Source organism: Hyaena hyaena, unplaced genomic scaffold (genome assembly GCF_003009895.1).
Source record: "Hyaena hyaena isolate Hyena2069 unplaced genomic scaffold, ASM300989v1 scaffold_153, whole genome shotgun sequence".
In the NCBI taxonomy this organism is placed as follows: domain Eukaryota; kingdom Metazoa; phylum Chordata; class Mammalia; order Carnivora; family Hyaenidae; genus Hyaena; species Hyaena hyaena.
Genome location: NW_024080785.1, coordinates 507,759 through 527,147, shown reverse-complemented (window position 1 = coordinate 527,147; position 19,389 = coordinate 507,759). Strand labels below are relative to the sequence as shown.

Here is a 19,389-nt window from a genome sequence, read left to right as displayed (position 1 = left end):
GGAGAAATTAAGAAGTTTCACTGTTTACCTTTCCCTTTTATTCAGAAGAAATTGTTCTAAAAACTTTCATGTTTAATTACATCAAAAATTTGTACATTTTTAAGGGACTTTATTATTCCTACTTCAAGACCATTATTGAAGCACCTTCGTTTTTGGAAGGACTGTGGATGATTATGAATGATAGGCTCACTGAATATCCCCTTGTAATTAATACAGTAAAACGCTTCCATCTTTATCCAGAGGTGAGTACTATTCAGGAGAAAATATTTGTAGAATGATTTTTTTAAATCAGATAAAAATAGTAAGTAACCATAATGATGTCATAAAAAAAGAAGGGACCTTTAAGGCTTACTGATGTATGTGTCCTTATAGTTAAGCAGAGAATCAAAAATTCCTCTCCTAAATTTTAAAGACTCCAGATACTAAGCTGACATAAACTCAAAGAAATGAATGTTAGTGTGGAAGTAATGACCAGCATAATTAGAGTAGCCAAATGGGAATGAGTCAAATTGTGTTCTAAATGGAGATCGTTTGTTGGCTTGGGAGACCCTGCAAATGGGCAATTCTGGTCTCATGAAAGGACACTGAAAGTCGTGAACACTAACAGTGACCTTGGAGTTACATTAATAACACAAGATTTATTTAGTTATATATTCAGAGTTCTGTGAATATCTTCCAATGTTTAGCCTAAAAGAGTATGGATTTTATGGTAGTATGCAGATTCTAGAAATTGGAAAAATGGCAACAAAAATTATTCAAAATTTTGAACTTAAGAGTTCAATTTTTTTTTAATTTTTTACATTTATTTTTTGAGAGAGTGAGACAGAGCATGAACGGGGAGGGTCAGAGAGAGAAGGAGACACAGAAACTGAAGCAGCCTCCAGGCTCTGAGCAAGCGTTCAGCACAGAGCCTGACACGGGGCTCGAACTCATGAATGTTGAGATCATGACCTGAGCCGAAGTTGGATGGCCAACCGACTGAGCCACCAGGTGCCCCGAGAGTTCAATTTTTAAACTCTTAAGATAAATGCTAATTTGATGTCATGGTATCCACTGCTTCTGAGTTATCTCAGAATCCAGCACATTTGTTAAAATTAGTGCTCTTTAAGCCTTCATATTTTATAGTTTTTAAAAATTATTATTCCTTTGATTTTGAAATGTTGAAATTTACAGAATTTAGAGAAAATAAGCAAATGTGTGATCAACCACTTAGAATAAATAATGCTATTCTTTTGTAATTTTTGCTTCAGGTATGTTAAAGCATCATAAATACAGTTAGAGTCATCTTTAGTTTGCTTCCCAGTCAGATTTGCTCCTTCACCACTCCTACAAGTATCCACATCATGAGTGTAATGTGTGTGTCCATTATTCCTGATTTTCAAGGATTGCTTCATGTGTTTTTGTAAATCCAAACAAATGCTCTCACTGAATAAAGGACTCTACAACTTTTTCCTCAACATTATATTTTTGAACCCTGTGTATGTGCATATTTTTTCTTTAATTTTAACCATTTTATGAATTGCAAAATCACTCGTCCATTACCCTCTTTGTGGATATTTGTTTCTAGATTTTTAAATCATCCCAAAGTATATATTCTTGTATGGGTTTTATAATTGTGTATATGTGCCAGACTTTTTGGTAAGATATATTCTAGAAGTGAATTACTGTGTTACAGAGTATGTGTAGTCAACTTCATCAGATATTCCTAAATTGCTCTCTGGGGTAAATGAAATCAATTCACACTGCTATGTAGTAGTATTTACTTTTCATCTATCCTTATTAGATTTCGATTTATCAAAATTTCTGAATTTGCTCTTCTAATTGCTATGATATGCTATTTAATTTGTACTTCCCTTATTATATGTGGAGCTAAGAATATTTTCATGTTTAATAGTTTGGATATTTTATTCTATCAAAAACACGTATTAATCTCTGTCACCACTTGATGGATGTTTTCTTATTGCTTTGTTGCCAAAATTTATATATGTTGTAGAGTAATCCTTAGTAATATGTGCTGTACATATCTTCTCTCTGGCTACTTTTTGTTTAATCAGTTTTGTGAAGTATAACTTACATGCTATAAAATACATTCATTTCGAGAGTACAGTTCTTTAAGTAATATGTTTGACAAATGTGTAAAATGTATAACCACTATGATTGAATTCTGAAACATTTTCATAATTCCAAGAAGTTCCCGTGCGCTCCTTTGAGTTCCCGTGCTTTCCCTGTTGAGTTGTCTCATCATAGGAGTAGTGAGATGGGACATCCTTGCTTTGTTCCTGATCTTAGTAGGAAACTTCAAGTTTCCCATCAGTAAGTATAATTTTAGCTGTAGGGTTTTTGTAGATATTCTTTATCAAGGTGAGGAAGTTCCCTCTAGTCATAGTTGATTGAGAGGTTTGGGTTTTTTTTTTTTTTTAATCTTGAACAGTTGTTGAATTTGGTCAACTGCTTTTTCTGCATCTATTGATATAATCTTGTAATTTTTCTTCTTTGACCTTTTGATATGATGGATTATATTAATTCAGTTTCAAATACTGAGCCAGCTTTACATACTGTCAGTAAATCCCACTTGGTCAGGGTATATAAATCTTTTTATACATTGTTGGATTTGGTAAGCTGATTTTTTTTTTTTTTTGAGGAGTTTTGCATCTGTGTTCATGAAAGATGTTTGTAGTGTAGTTTTTGTGTAATATCTTTTTCTGGTTACCAAACTAGAAGTGCTGGCCTCAACAAATGAGTTCATATCTTCTGGAGGACATTCTAGAAATAGTATACTTTCTTCCTTAAATGTTCGGTAGAATTCACTGGTGACCCCATCTGGGCCTGGTACATTCTGATCTGGAAGGTTATTAATTATCATTAAATTTATTTAATAGATATAGTCCCATTCCAATTGCCTATTTCTTGTGTGAGTTTTGGCAGTTGTGTCTTTTTAAGGAATTGGTTCATCTAGACTGTGAAACTTATGGGCATAGGGTTGCTCCTTTATTATTCACTTAATATCAATTGCATCTGTAGTGATGTGTTCCTTTTCCTTTCTGATAATTTGTGCCCTCTCCTTTTTTTCCCCCTCAGTTAACCTGGCTAAAGACTTCCCAATTTTATTGATGTTCTATTGTTAGATGCACACATGTTTAGGATTATGTCCCATAGAATTGACCCCTTTATTATAATGTAATACCACTCTCCACCCCTGACAAGTTTTTATGGTAAAATCTGCTCTGTTTGAAATTAGTATATATAAAATTAGTATATACAAAAATCTATTTTTGTTACTGTTTTCTATTTGTTGCCTTTTTTTTTTTTTCTGTTTTGACCAACATTCTTGCTATGCCTTTTGTGGTTTTTATGGAGCTTTTATATTATTACATTTTCTCTCCTTTTAAAGGATATGAGTTATAATACTTTTTTTGGTTGCCCTAGAGTTTACAATATACATTTATGACTAATCCAAGATCACTTTCAGATAAGATTAAACCACTTCCGTGGTACTTCCAGTACCTTATAATAACAAGATAATGGTAATTCCTCCCTCCCAACCACTGAATCCTTTCTGTCATTCATGTCACCTATATATAAGCTTACACACATTCATAATTATACATAGTTGAATACTTTGTTGCTATTACTATTTTGAACAAAACATATATGTTAGATCAATTAAGAATCATAAAAGGAAACTTTTTATCTTGACTTTTCTTATTTTGATGCTTTTTTTTCTTTATGTAGATTCAAGTTTCTGATCTATATCTTTTTCTATCCCCTCTAAAGAACTGTTTTACAAAGTCTCTCAATTTTCATTTGTCTAAGAAAATCTTTATTTCTCCTTCACTTTTAAAGGATATTTTCACATGATACAGAATTCTAAGTTGGGTTCTTTTTCTCCCAGCACTTTAAACATATCAATCCAGTTTCCTCTTGTTTGAATGGTTTCTGAGGAAAAGTCAGATGTAATTCTTAGCTGTACTTCTATATAAGTAAGATGTGTTTTTAGTTCTAGCTTCGTTGGGAATTTTTTCTTTATCTTTGATTTTTTTGTGGTTTGAACACCATATGCCTAGGTGTAGTTTCTTTCTTTCTTTCTTTCTTTCTTTCATTCTTTCTTTCTTTCTTTCTTTCTTTCTTTCTTTCTTTCTTTCCTTCCTTCCTTCCTTCCTTCCTTCCTTCCTTCCTTCCTTCTTTGTTTCTTTCCTTCTTTCCTTCTTTCTTTCTTTCTTTCTTTCTTTCTTTCTTTCTTTCTTTCTTTCTTTCTTTCGCTTTTATCATGCTTGTTCTCTGAGCTTCCTGGGTCTGAGGTGTGACATCAGTTTGAGGGAATTCTTTTTTTTATGTTTATTTATTTATTTTGAGAGACAGACATACAGATAGCATGCCCAAAAGTGGGGGAGGGACAGTGAGCGAGGGATAGAATCTCTAACAGGCTCTGCGCTGTCAGCAGAGCGCCAGATGTGGGTTTTGGGATCATGACCTGAGCTGAAGCCAAGAGTCGTACACATAGCATACTGAGCCACTCAGGCTCTCCATGACATCAGTTTGAGGGAATTCTGAATCATTTCAGATATTTCTTCTTTTTCCTTCTCCCTTCTCCATCTGGTATTCCCATCATATATAGGGACACCTTTTGTTGTAGTCTCACGGTTCTTGAATGTTAGTGGATTTTTAAATTTTTTTTGTTTTGTCTTTTTTATTTTTGCTTTTCAGTTTTAAAGTTTCTATTGAAATATACTCAAGCTCAGGGATTCTTTCCTCAGCCATGTCCGGTCTATTAAAAAGCCCACCAAAGGCATTCTCATTTCTGTTACTTTTTTTTTTTTTTATCTCTAGTCATTGTTTTCAGTTCTTTCTTAGAATTTCTCTTTCTGATTACATTACCCATCTGTTCTTGCATGGTATTTATTTTATCCGTTAGAACCTTTAGCATATTAAAAATGTCATTCTAAATTCCCAATTTGATAATTCCAACATCCCTGCTATGTCTGGTTCTGATGCTGTTCTGTTTCTTCAAACTTATTTTTTTGGCTTTTAGTATGCCTTGTAATTGTTTCTTAATACCTGGACCTGATGCCCTGGGTAATAAGAACTGCTGTAAATAGCTTTTAGTCATGTGGTGATAAGAGACATTCTATAATCCTATTACTAGGTGTCAATCTTTTATGAACTTGTGCCCCTGGGCTGTGAACTTCTCAAGTGCTTCTCAGGTTTTTTCCTCCTACTGAGGTGTAATGAGATGGCTAGAAGGGGCTGAAATTGGGTATTTCCCTGCTTCCCTGTGTGTTAGGCTCTGGTAAAACCCTAGCAGGTTAGGCTGTAGTAAAATAATTTCTACTGAGACAGGCTTTGTTAAGAAAAACACAGTGCTCTGGTCCTTTTTCCACTCCCCCTGCCAGGGGTGGGAGGAGATTTTTCTCTGATATTCACCGTTGAGCTCCTAGAAGGAAAACTCATAAATGTGCTGGCACTACCCCTATTACTGGGTCTCCCTCGAGTTTTTGATTCTCAGACTTGTTGACCCTGTGCCTCCAGCAATTTATCAATTACAGTTTAGTTTTTCCTACTCTCCAACTGGTTTTGGAGGTTTTCGCTCTGAGTTTCTGTTCCACTAAGTTGTGATTCTCTCAATTTATCAATTCTCCAATTTGGGGAGCAAGAGTTTGCCTTGTGATCTAACTTCTCTTATGCATCTAAGAAGAATTGGTGACTTTTTCCATTCAACTTTTTACTTGTTAGGATGAAATAGCAACTTATAAGCTTCTTAGATGCTGGACTTGGAAACTTTGTATTTCGTTTTTATTCAATTTAATGTATGTATATATATATATATATATATATACACACACACACATACGTGTGTGTGTGTGTGTGTGTGTGTGTGTGTGTGTTTCCCTTGAGACTTCCTGTTTGATCCGTGGATGTTTTAGAAGTGACTTTTTTAGTTTCCAAGTGTTGGGAGATTTCCTTTTTATCTTTCTGCTACTAATTTGTGGTTTAAATTCATTGTTTAGAGAACACACTTTGTATCATTTTGATTCTTTTAAATTTGTTCAGGTTTGTTTTATGGCCTGGAATATGGTCCTTTTGATGTATATTCTGTGGGCAGTCGAAAAAAACATGTATTGTGTTATTATTGGGTGAAGTATTTTATAAATATTGATTAGATGCTGTTGGGTGATGGTGGTGGTGATATTTTCTAAGTGCTTGCTGACTCTCTGTCTAGTTCATCTATCCATTGCTGAGAGATGCTGAAGGCTCCAACTGTAATTGTGGATTCATGTATTTCTCCTTTTAAGTCTATCAGTTATTTTTTATATATTTTACAGCAGTATGTGATGTACATATGCATTTAGGACTGCTATGTCTTTTGGTTGGATTTTTATTATTACATAATAACCCTACCCCCTTTGCTTATAAATTATTTGCTCTGAAGTCTACTTTTCCTGATACTAACATAGTTACTTTTTTCTTTTGAAAAATGTGTACATAGCATCTATTTTCATACCTCTACTTTCAATCTGCCTTTCTCATATTTGAAGTGAGTTTCTTGTAGTTAGTTATGTTTTTTAATCTGTCAATCTAATGGTTTTTCATTGTTGTATTTTACCACTTACATTTAATGTAATTATTAATTTGTTTCAGCTTGAGTCTGTTATTTTTTGTTTTTTGTTTGTCTCTGGTTTTTCATTTCCCTGTTTTCTTTTTTTGTCTTCCTATAGGTTATTTGAAGATTTAAAAATTATATTTTGATTTGTCTATACTTCTTGAATATATCTCCTTATGTAGCTTTTTTAGTGGTTGTTGTAGATATTGTATTACATATAGATAACTTATTACAGTCTATTGCTGTTATCATTTTACTAGTTCAAATCGTGCATAAACCTTACCTCCTTTTACATCTCTTTACCCTTCTCCCTTTATAAAATCATTATCTTAAATAATTCCTCTATGTACATTTAAAACTACATCAGACCGTACTAGATGTTTGTTTTAACCTTCAAACTTATTTTTTCATAAAAACTTGAGAAGGGAAATCTATTTTATTTTACTCTAAAAAATATTTCCACCTTGGGCACCTGGGTGGCTCAGTTGGTTAAGTGTCTAACTTTGGTTCAGGTCATAACCTCACAGTTCATGGGTTTAAGGCCCACACTGGGCTCTGTGCTGACAGCCAGCATCAGATTCAATTCTGTTTTTCCCTCTTTCTGCCCCTCCCCCATGCTCACTCTCTCTCTTTCTCTCTTGAAAATAAATAAACGTAAAAAATATTTTTTTTAATTCCTTCCTTCCTGATATTCCAAGATGTCTTCTTTTAGGGTAAGTCTGCTAGCAACAATTTTCCTAGTTTTTTTTTTTTCCAACTTCATATCGAGCTCCCTTTAATTCTTAAAGGCTATTTTTTTTGCTAGATATAAGATTCTAGATTGACAGCTTTTTTCTTTCAGCGTTTGTTAAATGTGCCACTTCATTCTGGCCCTTCATGGTTTCTGATGAGAAATCTGTTGTCAGTTGAATTGTTTTTTTCCTTTAGGTAAGATTTTTGTTTTCTTTCTCGTTGCTTTCAATATTTTTCTTTTTCAGTTTTCACAAGTGTTCAAAAGTGTGATGTGTCTTAGTGTGGATTTCTTGGGTTTTATCCTATTTTTTGTTTGCTCAGCTTTGGTTTCCTCTTTTCAAGATTCAGTGATAACAAGATTTGTTATAGTCCAAGAGGTCTGTAGAGAACCTTATTTTCTCAGTCTGTTTTTTTTTCTGTTGTTCAGATTGAGCAGTTTCTATTGTTTTATCTGCCAGTTCACTGATTGTTTTCCTCTATCCCCTTCATTCTGCTGTTAAGCCCATCCATTGAGTTTTAATTTGGGTTATATTTTTCACTTCTGAAATTTTTTGTTTCTTTCATATTTTCTATCTTTTTTGTTAAACTTTCAATTTCTTTACTAAGACCTTCTGGATTTTTATTTGTTTCAACACATTCATAATTTCTCATTGGAGCCATGTTGTTACTGCCAGATAGGTATGGAAGTCCATATTCCTTCCCTGGCCTCTGTTAACCCCAAGGTGGGCATATTCCTCATTGAAGGGTTCAGAATCTGACTAACTCTGTGATCTCTACAGACAACATAATGTGGATGGCCTTGTTACCCCTGGGTAGTAATGAAAGCCCTGACTCTTCACTAGTCCCCCTCCGACATTACCCCACTGTGAAAGGGAAGGATGACTTACTGCTGGTTAGAGTACCATGGTCTATACTGATACCATGGAGATAGAGAACTTCCTACGTGGTTTCTTCTTACAACATCCCAGTGGGTAAGTTGGGGTGACTTGAGAAAGCCTAGAGAAGGTTGAAGTCTCTAATTCCCAATTTGACCTTTGTTGGTGGGAATGGGACCACATGTTTTTATTATTGTTGTTTTCTGTGGCATTTGGTTGAGAGTTATTATTGTCTATAAAATTTTTATGTATTCCTAGACCTCTGCTTTCCTGGCATTTTAGCTAGAGAGAAAGTCTTTGGTTGTCTTTTTTGTGTCTTTGCCTATTGGTGTTTTTGTTGACAAGATCTTTAACACCAATTCTGAGAAAATGAGACAAAAAGAAAGTCCTGAAAACTCATCACTATTTTGTGCCTTAGGTCATCAACCCTAAAATCCTTGGCTAGTTTGCCTTTTCTCTGCCTTTCAAAGTTTTCTTATATTTGATTTATATAATTTCCAAGAGTTTTAGTCTCAGTGAAATAGGAAAAAGTACATCTGCTCCATCTTCCCCAAAACAGAAATTCATAGTATTTAAATATTTATGTACTGTTTTTTCATTTTTGTTCTGTTAAAGTTATTTTCTAATTTCCCATATTTTTTTTGACCCATTGGATATTTGGTATTGGATTGTTTAATTTCCAATTACTTGGGAATTTCCCAGATTTATTTATTTGTTTGCCTTTCTTCCTTCTTTTTTTTTTTTTTCTTTCTTTCTTTCTTCTTTTTTGTTTTCTATAAGTACTTTTCAATGTAATTTGCAATAGTAAAAATTGTATAGTGTGGACTTGTCTGAGATCTAAGATGAAAGAAACAGTTTTCTGTACCAGCTTTATCTACTTCCCAGCTTACTCTTCAGAGACACTCTTATTTCCTGTGGTTATTTGTGTAACTATAGCATAAATGCAAAAATCAAAAGACAGCCTGTTTCTTGAATCTTCCACTTTAATTAATGTTGACTTACTCTGTATGTAAGATGAGGATTTAACTTACTACACTAGCTCCCTTTCTTCCAGTGTTTGATAATTATTTTTACCTTTTTGATTATATTTAGAACCTCATATAGTAAAATCTGTTTCTTATTCCATTAATATTCCAATATCATTCCAATATTTCCAATTAGCTAATTTTTTTCTTTTTATTCATTCAAAGATATTTATTGAATAATTGGCAGTTTTCAGTTTCCTTGAAGTATCCATGATAATAACATAAACTTGATAGCATTATAAAAGATGAGGCAACAAGGAGTCATTCAATCTCATTGTTGCATAGATACAACGTGGAGGTCTAGATGCTCACAGCCTTGGACTTCCATACTTTTGTATTCATAAGGAGATTAATTTCTCACCTAAAGCTGAGAGTGTTAAGTTTGGAACAATGTGTTTTAAAAAGGCAAAACATTTGGGGCACCTGGGTGGCTCAGTCAATTGAGCATCTGACTTCGGCTCAGGTCATGATCTCACTGTTCCCAAGTTCGAACCCCTGCACAGCTCAGAGCCTGGAGCCTTTTTTGAATTCTGTGTCTCCCTCTCTCTTTTAATCTGCCCTTTCCCCACTTGCACTCTGTCTCTCAAAAATAAATAAACATTTAAAAAAATTTTAAGGCAGATCATCTAATACTTAACTATATGCCAGTGTGTAATTTCTAATTTCCCGTTACTCTTGCAAGATGCTTATCATTAACGTCATTTTAGAGATAAGGTAGCTGAGGTTCAGGCGTTGGAGGATTGGTTACTTCAAACCATTAAAACCATAACTTACAGAATCAGAATTGGAGTTTAATTCTGACTTTCAAGCAATGCTTTCCTATTATATCAAGCTACCTTCCAGAAAGGAATATAATTTTAGATTTAGCACATACATTTAATGTAATAAGTTTTTGTACATGGATGATAAATACCTAAGAATATACATTATAATTTTTTGCATAAGGCCAGTTTTATAAAAGTAAGTGATAAAATAGTAAATCTATATATTTTTTGTACATGGAAAGATGTTGATGATGTTTGGTGATGCATATTACATTAGCATCTTAGATAATATTTTATAATACTGAATGACTCTAGCTATGTTATGTGTTTTTATACACCAAGGAGGAGACTGGAGGGATGATCACCAAAATACTAAAAATAGAGCTAAGTGATTTTTACTTTCACTTTGAACTCTTAATTTTTTTATTTCTTTTCCCAATGATCTTATATTATTTTTCCCAAATCTATAAAATAATTGTTTTTAAATCTCCCAAGCATGAGCATTTTGTTTGCTGTTTTCCTGTTGTTGTTCTTTTCCCTTGTCTTTAAATTTCACAAAGTGGATTGCAGATTCAGAAGAATTGGTTAATTAAATCTGCTTGGTTAAAGTTTATTTTATTTTGGGGCGCCTGGGTGGCTTAGTCGGTTAAGCGTCCAACTTTCTCTTAGGTCGTGATCTCGCGGTTCATGGGTTCGGGCCCCGCATCAGGCTCTGTGCTGACTGCCAGCTCAGAGCCTGGAGCCTGTTTCAGAGTCTGTGATTCCCTCTCTCTCTGACCCTCCCCTGCTCACGCTGTCTCTCTCTCTCTCTCTCCTAGAAATAAAATAAAACATTAAAAAATTTTTATTTTATTTTGTTTTGTTTTATTTTATTTTAGAGAGAGAGACAGAGACAGAGTGTGAGTGGGGGAAAGGCAAAAAGAGAGGGAGACACAGATCTGAAGCAGGCTTCCAGCTCTGAACTGTCAGCACAGAGCCTGATGTGGGGCTCAAACTCCCAAACTGTGAGATCATGACCTGAGCCAAAGTCGGACACTTTACCAACTGAGCCACCCAGGTGCCCCTGCTTGATTCAAGTTTTAATGGGCACAGGAGCTATTATTCCATATGCAGTTGTTTTATATTTTGTAGACTTTGAAGAAAATAAGTTCAATAAATGAAATGTTATGAAATATTCCTGTAAAACATTGTATTTGGCTATTAATTAACACTATATTTTAATTATATACTATTATGCTTGATTTTGCAGCTACTGTTGTTTATGTTGTAGAATTGATTACAAGGACATATTACAGAGATATTGATCATAGCATACATTTTTGTAGATGTGCATTAATTAGTAATATACAGCTTTAGTTTATTATGTGTATATATATAATTTTAAAATCATTGTTTTCCAAATAAAATGACTTAAATTTGTCAAAAGTTTATAATGTCAAAGGAAACCATCATGAAATAGTATTTTGGAAAAATTTTTCTTATGAAGATAAGATATTTTCTCCCATCATCTCTTTTTGTTTTTGTCTTTGTAGGTGATTATAGCCTTCTGGTATCGCATATTTATGGGAATACTGAATTTATTTGGGTTAGAAGCTAAGACCTGCTGGAATGTCACCAGAATAGAACCTTTAAATGAAGTTCAAAGTTGTGAAGGCATGTTTCTTTCTAAATGCTACATGTTGTCATTCATATTTACAAAAATGTTTTATGGTTTTGTGACTCATTTTAAGAATTATGAACTACTGTGATTGATAATTTTTCTTTATAACACTGTAGAGCTGATTAAAAGAGTATTTGCCCTTTAAAGTGATTTTCTGAAAGACTGTGTACCTACTAATATGAGTATCAATTTGGCATTTGAGTATTAATATGCCCCAATATAAGACAATCCTGAATTTCAGTTAGTCTTCCCTTTCATAATAAAAAGATTTTTAAAAATTTTGGGGGCAGTTTGAATATATCAAATTCTGGAATATAGAGTGAAAACAAATATCTACCTGTAATAGTTTATGTAAAAATCTAGTTATGCAAGCATACTTAAAAATCAAAATACAATTAATAGATTGCTTTGGAAATACTGTTTTCTATTCTCACAGTTCATGAATCGTTCTAACTGAACTCTCTATACATTTTCTTCATTGGCACCTTTGTCAAAGAACCCCTTTTGGAGTCTTGTTTCCCAAGATCTGTCACTGTCACTTCTATTTAACATATTTGCAGTTTAGCACTTTTACAATCTAAGAACTTTATTCAAAGTCACATATATCTACTCGCATAATATTTACACAGGGTTTTTTTTTATTCACATTTTCTGCAACATGACTACTTATGGTATTTTATAAATATATTTTTTAGATTTGTTTATATAACAGTTAATTCTTGGAATATTTACTAAGTCTGTATTTCTGTATTTCCCTTATATTTTTCTAATTTTCTCAGCTGACCTTTATAGCATCTAAAATAGCATTGATAGAAGATATATGAGGGGTAATTAGACTTTACTTTTATAGGAAGTAAAGGAATCAAGAAAATGTTTCTTAAAATGAGAAAACATATATATATATATATATATATATATATATATATATACATATTAATTTCCACTAAGCTATAGATTACTGTTTGCACTTGGAACCCAGATGAACCAAGTAGGCAGGAACCTTACCCTCATAGAGTTTACACATAAGAGGGGTGTTAGTGGCTACAATTGTGATAGATATTGTAAATAAGAAAATAAGGCTGCTGAGGTTAGGAGTAAAAGAGAAGTGTTTCAAGATTAGGGACCAGAATATTTAGAAGTCCTGAGGCAAGAGAGAACTGAAAGAAGGCTAGACTTCTGGGAGCAGAGAAAGAAAGAAGAAAAAATGGTGTGAAATGATGCTAGGAATGTAAGCAAGGAGCAGAAAACAAAAAGCCACTTGTTAAGGATTTTGTATTTTATTCATTGAAGAATGTTAGCAGATTAACATTTTAAAAACATTATTTTGACAGTTACATGGAAAATATATTAGTAAAGGACAAAAGTGGGTTTAGTAAGACCAGAAGGAGACTATTGAGCCCTCAGCAAGTGATTGCAGGAAAGATAACTGGGAAATGCAGACATTTGGGGGATTTTGGAAGTAGGATTGGCAAGATTAGGTAATCTGTTGTTGGGGAAGGGGAAAATGAATGAAATCCTGTAACACTGGTTTCTGGCTTGAGTAATCGAGTTTCTTAGAATGGTAAAAAAACTTTTTAAAAGTAGCAGGTTTTGGGGGCACCTGGGTGACTCAGTTGGTTAAGCATCTGACTTCGGCTCAGGTCATGATCTCCCAGCTCTTCAGTTCGAGCCCTGCATCAGTCTCTGTGCTGACAGCTCAGAGCCTGGAGCCTGCTTCAGATTCTCAATGTCTCTCTCTCTCTCTCTCTCTCTGCTCCTCCCCCTTTCACACCCTGTCTCTCTCTCAAAAATGAATAAATGTTATAAAAAAAAAAAGCAGGTTTGGGGTTCCTTGGTGGCTCAGTTGGTTAAGTTTCTGACTTCAGCTCAGGTCATGATCTCATGGTTCATGGGTTCGAACCCTGCATCAGGCTCTGTGCTGATAGCTTGGAGCCTGGAGCCTGCCTCGGATTTTGTGTCTCCCTCTCTGCCCCTCCCCTACTTGTCTGTCTCTCTCTCTCAAAAATAAACATTAAAAAAAAATTTAAGTAGCAGATTTGAATTGCTATATTAGTTTGAGGTACCTGGGAGACCTTAAAGTGAAGATGTCAAGTGCCTATCAGCCTAGATACATATAGGAAGAAGAAAGTTGCAAAGGATAAAAATAATGTAGTAGGTTTTCTCCTTTAATGCGTCAAGTGACTTTACAGAGAATTCTAGATACTGAACAATGGCAGCATCACCTAAACAAAATGATGCACCACCAATAATCATTGTGTCTAATAAAACTTCATTAAGAGAAAGTATAAATGTAACTACATTAAAGTATAAAATATATAGCAATACCTCATGAAAGGGGAAAGTACTTACGTAACTTAAGTTGAGCAGCAATCTGAAAAGCAAATGTTTTCAGCAAGTTCTGAACACTTGATTACAAAGCACTGAGATAGTTATGCCCAATTTTTTTATAGTCATTCATTCATGAAGTACTGAATAATCTGTGTCTTTTTAAAGGACTGGGAGACCCTGCTTGCTTTTATGTTGCTGTAATTTTTATTTTAAATGGAGTAATGATGGGATTGTTCTTCATGTATGGTGCATACCTGAGGTAAGAAAATTACTGTATTACTAGATCTTTCAGTGGGCTTATAAAGACTGGCTGACATTTTCTGATTAAATGAAAAAGATAATTATGAGATTAATTGATTAATAATAGGTAATTTTATACATTTTTTTCCAAAAACTTAGTTAATATCATGCAACCAGAAACTACAGCTGTCACTTTTAAAGCTCTCTCTTTTATCCTTCTGCATTTTTTAAGACGAATTAAGATTCCTTAAAGCCTTTAATGAGAATACCACTAGGCCATATGTCAAATTATTATAACAATCTTTGGTTGGCATTAGTGACTGATTAATTTTAATGTCTGTGCATATGAAATTAAGAAAGTATAAAAGAAAACATGTATCACTGTAGCAGACACTTACATTTGATAGCCTATGTTTCTTGTTAACGGTACCACAGTTTAGGGTAGCAGTGTGTCCAGTCTCAGGTGATAGGCTGAAGTTGATTACGACAGTTATGTCTTCTGCTTCCCACTCTCCATTGCTTCTTGTGTTGGGCAAATAAGTTACTTTTTTCAGTGAAAAAATATGGTGAAATTATTCTTGTTCATACCTAGGAAAGCATTTGTCTTTCTGACAAAAGGATAGATTTCAACGTCCTTTCCTCTATCTTCTGCTTTTAAACTTGAGTGTGATGTGAGGAGCTGCTGTAGTCATCTTGTGACCAAGAGGGAAAGGCCATAGATATAGCACCAAGTCTGCCCTAACATCCTTTTTCTGCTGAACCACACCTTTCTTTCATTTTTTTTTAGTTAAATGACATAAGCATCCATGTTGTTTAAGCCACTTTTGTTAGGTTTTGTTTCCTACAGCAAAATATATTCCTAACTGATCATCAGCTTTCTTTATAAGGTGATTCTTGAGTGTAAAGTTAAAAATCTAGGAGCACCTGGGTGGCTCAGTCGGTTGGGTATCACAGTTTGTGAGTTCAGTCCCCATGTCAGGCTCTGTGCTGAGTCTTTGGATTCTTTGTCTCCCTCTGTCTCTGTCCCTCCCCCGCTAACATTCTGTCTTTCTCTCTGCCAAAAATGTACAAACATTAAAAAAGATATAATGTTAAAAATCTAGATCTAGTCTTGCAGTAAGCATTGCATTTTCCTAGGGTTTATGTCTATGTAGAGATTAATATATACACACTTCTTGTTTTAGAAAATTTTCAGCATAAAAATACTAGCATAGTACAAATAAAAAATTGTGACATATTCAACATACCAGCTGTCCTATCCAGCTAAGAAATGGTAGTAGTAAGTATAAGGAATTGGAAAACTTGAAAAAAAGAAACAAGTATCTGTCCTTCCATGTAGATCACATGATTTTATGAAGAAATCCAAAAAAATCTATGGGTAAAATATTAAAATAATAAAAAATTACAATGTTTCTGAATACAAAAATTAACACAAAGACATTGTAAACCCGTACTTTGATTTTTTAAGTGAAAATTTAAAAAGATGCCATTTAGAAAATCATTGAAAGCATGGAAAGCATGAAAACATTGAAAGCATTAATTAATCTGACAAGAGATATATATGACCTTTTTGGGAAGATTGTACTTTGTTGGGAGGCTATTAGGAAGATCTAAATAACTAGAGATAAATCATGGGTTAGAAGACAATATTAAAATGATAGAGTTATTCCAATTGATTTATAGATTCAATGCATTCCCAATTTTGTTTTCATTGGTAAGCTGATTTTTAAATTATTCAGAAATGCAAAGGACCTAAAATTAAATAGTGGAGACATTCTTGAAGAAGATAGGAGGACTTGCTTTAGTAATCATTTCTGTATTATAAATCTGATGTAAATAAGGCAATGTGATTGTGGCATGGGTATAAGCAGGTAGATCAGTGAAGTAAAGTAGGTCTCAGACCTTAAACACTTGGCTGATTTAAAGACACTTGATATATGATAGAATGGATATTGTCCATCAGTAGGTAAGGACCATAAGGTCAGCTTCTCAACACATGGTCCTGAAATCACTGGAAGATCATAAGGAACAAAGAGAAGTTAAACTGTATGAAAATTAAGTCCTAGTTATATTAAAAAACATGAAAGAAAAATTATAAAATGCTTAGAATGAATATCAGTAACTTGGGATAAGAAAAGATTTCTTTAAACAAGGAACAAAAGTTTAGCCATGAAGAAGAAAACTAATATATTTGATGGGAAGAATTAAATTCCTCAAGGCATTACAGAATGAAAATATAATCTCCAAACTGGGAAAAGATACTGCGAAGCATATACCCAACATAGTATCCAGACATTGCAATTATTAATTGGATAACTATTTATTGAATGCCTACTGTGCCCAGAAGTACTACTCTAGATGCCAAGAATACAAAACAACCTCTGTCCTCTTGGAATTTATGTCCTGGAGGGTAGACAAGACTCAGAAGATAGCTCAATAGAAAAGTGCACAAAATGCTTATGATGAGACATACACCAGAAGAATTCCAACACATGTACAGTTGGCTACCATAATTAGTTTTCAGAAAAATACAGATTTTATCCGCAAGGATATTTCACATCTACTAGATTGGCAAAAGGAACTTTTTTCCAAGGCAGGTGGACATAAAAATTAGTACAACTTTTTTGGAAAAACAGTGTGCATTAATTTAGTAAAGTTGAAAGTGTAGATACTTTCTAACTCTTCACCTGTAAATACAGGGAACAAACTTGGTGGTCGCCACTAAAGAGGGGGATGGGGAATAAGTAAAATAGGTGAAGGAGAATGGGAGATACAGGCTTCCAGTTATGAAATGAAAAAGTCACAAGGAGAAAAGGCACAGCATTAGGAATATAGTCAATGGTATTGTAATAGTGTTGTATGGTGACAGATCATAGCTACACATGTGAGCGTATCATAAGGGACAGAGACATTGAATCATTATGTTGTAGAACTGAAACTAATATAATTTTGTGCAAATTATGCCTATATATATATAATGATATATGTGTATACATATGCCTCAGGAACTTTTGCATGTATATACCAGAAAGTATGTATTGCACGTGTACACCAGCAGTATTGTTTGTAAGAGCTGAAAGCTGAAAACAACTCAAATGTCTATGAAACAGAGAAATGTATACATTACAGTTTATTAATAGTGAACTACTATGAAACATTGGGAATGAATGAGTTACAGCTACACACATCAACATGGACAAATCCTACAAATGGAATGTTGAATGAATGAAGGCAAGCATAGAATTAAAGAAAGCCTGCATACTTCCATTTGTATAAAGTTTAAAAACAGATTAAAGTAAATCATAGTATGATCTGTGCATAGATGTGGTCATATTAATAATCATAAAAAATCAGGATAGTGGCTTTTGAAGGGGTGTCAAGTGGGGACTCAGAGTGTGATCAATTTTCTATTTCAGTGATATATAGTGGTTGCAAGGATGTTCACTTTATAATTGTTCTAGAAACAAAATTTTATGTACTTTTTAATATATGCTTTATAGGAAAATATAAGCTCATCAGTATTTTGATGGGAAAGGATTACCGTTAGATTACGTTGGCAGGCTTCAAAATGTTCTATTTTTGAAATTATTTCATATTACTCTTTTTTTATATGGAAAATGTTATACAAGACTAAAACTTTTTAGGATTAATATCTTTCACTGGGAGAACTACCCAAGAAGTCATAGTCTTCCCTGAATTGGTTATACAGTTCTGGAATATCAAATACATTATTCGGCTCCAGTCTTTGAAAAGAAAGATATATAGATATTACAAATGTTGGCTATGAAAGTGTCCACCTCCAAAACCAAGAGCACACTGTATATACACTGTATGTCTGTTAACTTGACAATAAATTATAGATAAGTAGATAAATAAATAAAAAGGGGAAAAAAGTGTCACCAATACTGTGAGGAGTTTGGAAACAATGGCATATGAGAAACAAAATAAATAGGAAGTGGGGGTAAATTTTATATTTCTTACCCTGGCTACCCTCCCCTGTTGGTGGTAACTTGGAAGGCAGCTATTCCATTTCTATTCTTTTGGTGGTTAATAATAAAATGTTAACATGCATATCTGACTTTATCAAGTCTAAAATTAATTCAGATATTTCTCCTTCTTCTGATCAATACAAGGAATTTGAGGACACTTTGCTTCAAAACAGCTCCTCATACCTTATAATTATTACCATAGTTTAGCGCTTCTATTTCCCCTCCATAATGGTCAATATTATTGCTGTTTATGTGGTCAAATCTTGCTTAGATTTATATCCACAGGGTCCTACTTTCTGTATGCTGCAGTCATTCTGCATCTCACACCTTCCTCCTCGCAATTTCTTTCTTTTCAAAGGTATTCTTTGAATTTTTCTTGATGGAAATCTATTGATGGTAAATCACTTCCCTTTAATTTTCCTCTGCTTATTGTTTTTAGTTCATTTCTGTCTTCAGTCATTCATGTGATATTTATTGTCTTCCAAGTGTGAAGCTGTGGCTACAGTGATGACAACATACAAAGAAAAGGCAACTTTAAGAAACTGTTCTTAATCTTTGATGGTTATCAGCCATCGGGATCTAAGTTTTGCATTTTGCATTGTTGTTTCTTTGGGACTCAGCAAAAGAATGTTTGCAGTAGTTTAGACAGTTCAGAGTTACTGCTAAGCAAAACTGTTGATCTCTTGTCTTCATCTCCCAGTCACTGAAATCCAATTTCAAAAAACAAAAACTGGCCTCCATTCAGACAATTCAAACAATGCAATATAGACTTTGAAATGCTGGCCTGGTAAAAAAAATTTTATGTTCACATGTATTTTATTTAGAAAATATTTTAAATACAATAAATTAAAAATTCTGATTTCTTTATATGGATACTTATACATCAAGATTAAAGTATTAACTACATGGTTACTTTTGAAATTTGTACTATTATATGGTTTAGTACTGTGATATCTTAAATATGACTTTAAGTTGTAAGAGATAATTTTATGAAAAACTTACTATGTTTTGCATGAATTATGAATGTATACTCTTTTTTTTTTTAACAGTGGGACTCAACTTGGAGGTCTAATTACAGTATTATGCTACTTTTTCAACCATGGAGAGGTTTGTTTTCTAGAAAATAATTTTTAAGAAATAGAAGGGGCTGTATAGGAACAAGGAAATATATTCATCAA

At 33.6% G+C, this 19,389-nt stretch overlaps 1 protein-coding gene across 1 annotated transcript in view; it reads left to right on the top strand.

Moving 5' to 3' along the window:
- The window catches only part of DPY19L2 (dpy-19 like 2), an 87,677-nt gene that overhangs the window by 8,511 nt on the left and 59,777 nt on the right, over window positions 1-19,389 (top strand). The window contains exons 4-7 of the mRNA XM_039239128.1: window positions 105-242; window positions 11,527-11,647; window positions 14,148-14,241; window positions 19,261-19,318. Of these exons, the coding sequence (XP_039095059.1) occupies window positions 105-242; window positions 11,527-11,647; window positions 14,148-14,241; window positions 19,261-19,318 (411 nt within the window). The remainder of the gene's footprint in view (window positions 1-104; window positions 243-11,526; window positions 11,648-14,147; window positions 14,242-19,260; window positions 19,319-19,389) is intronic.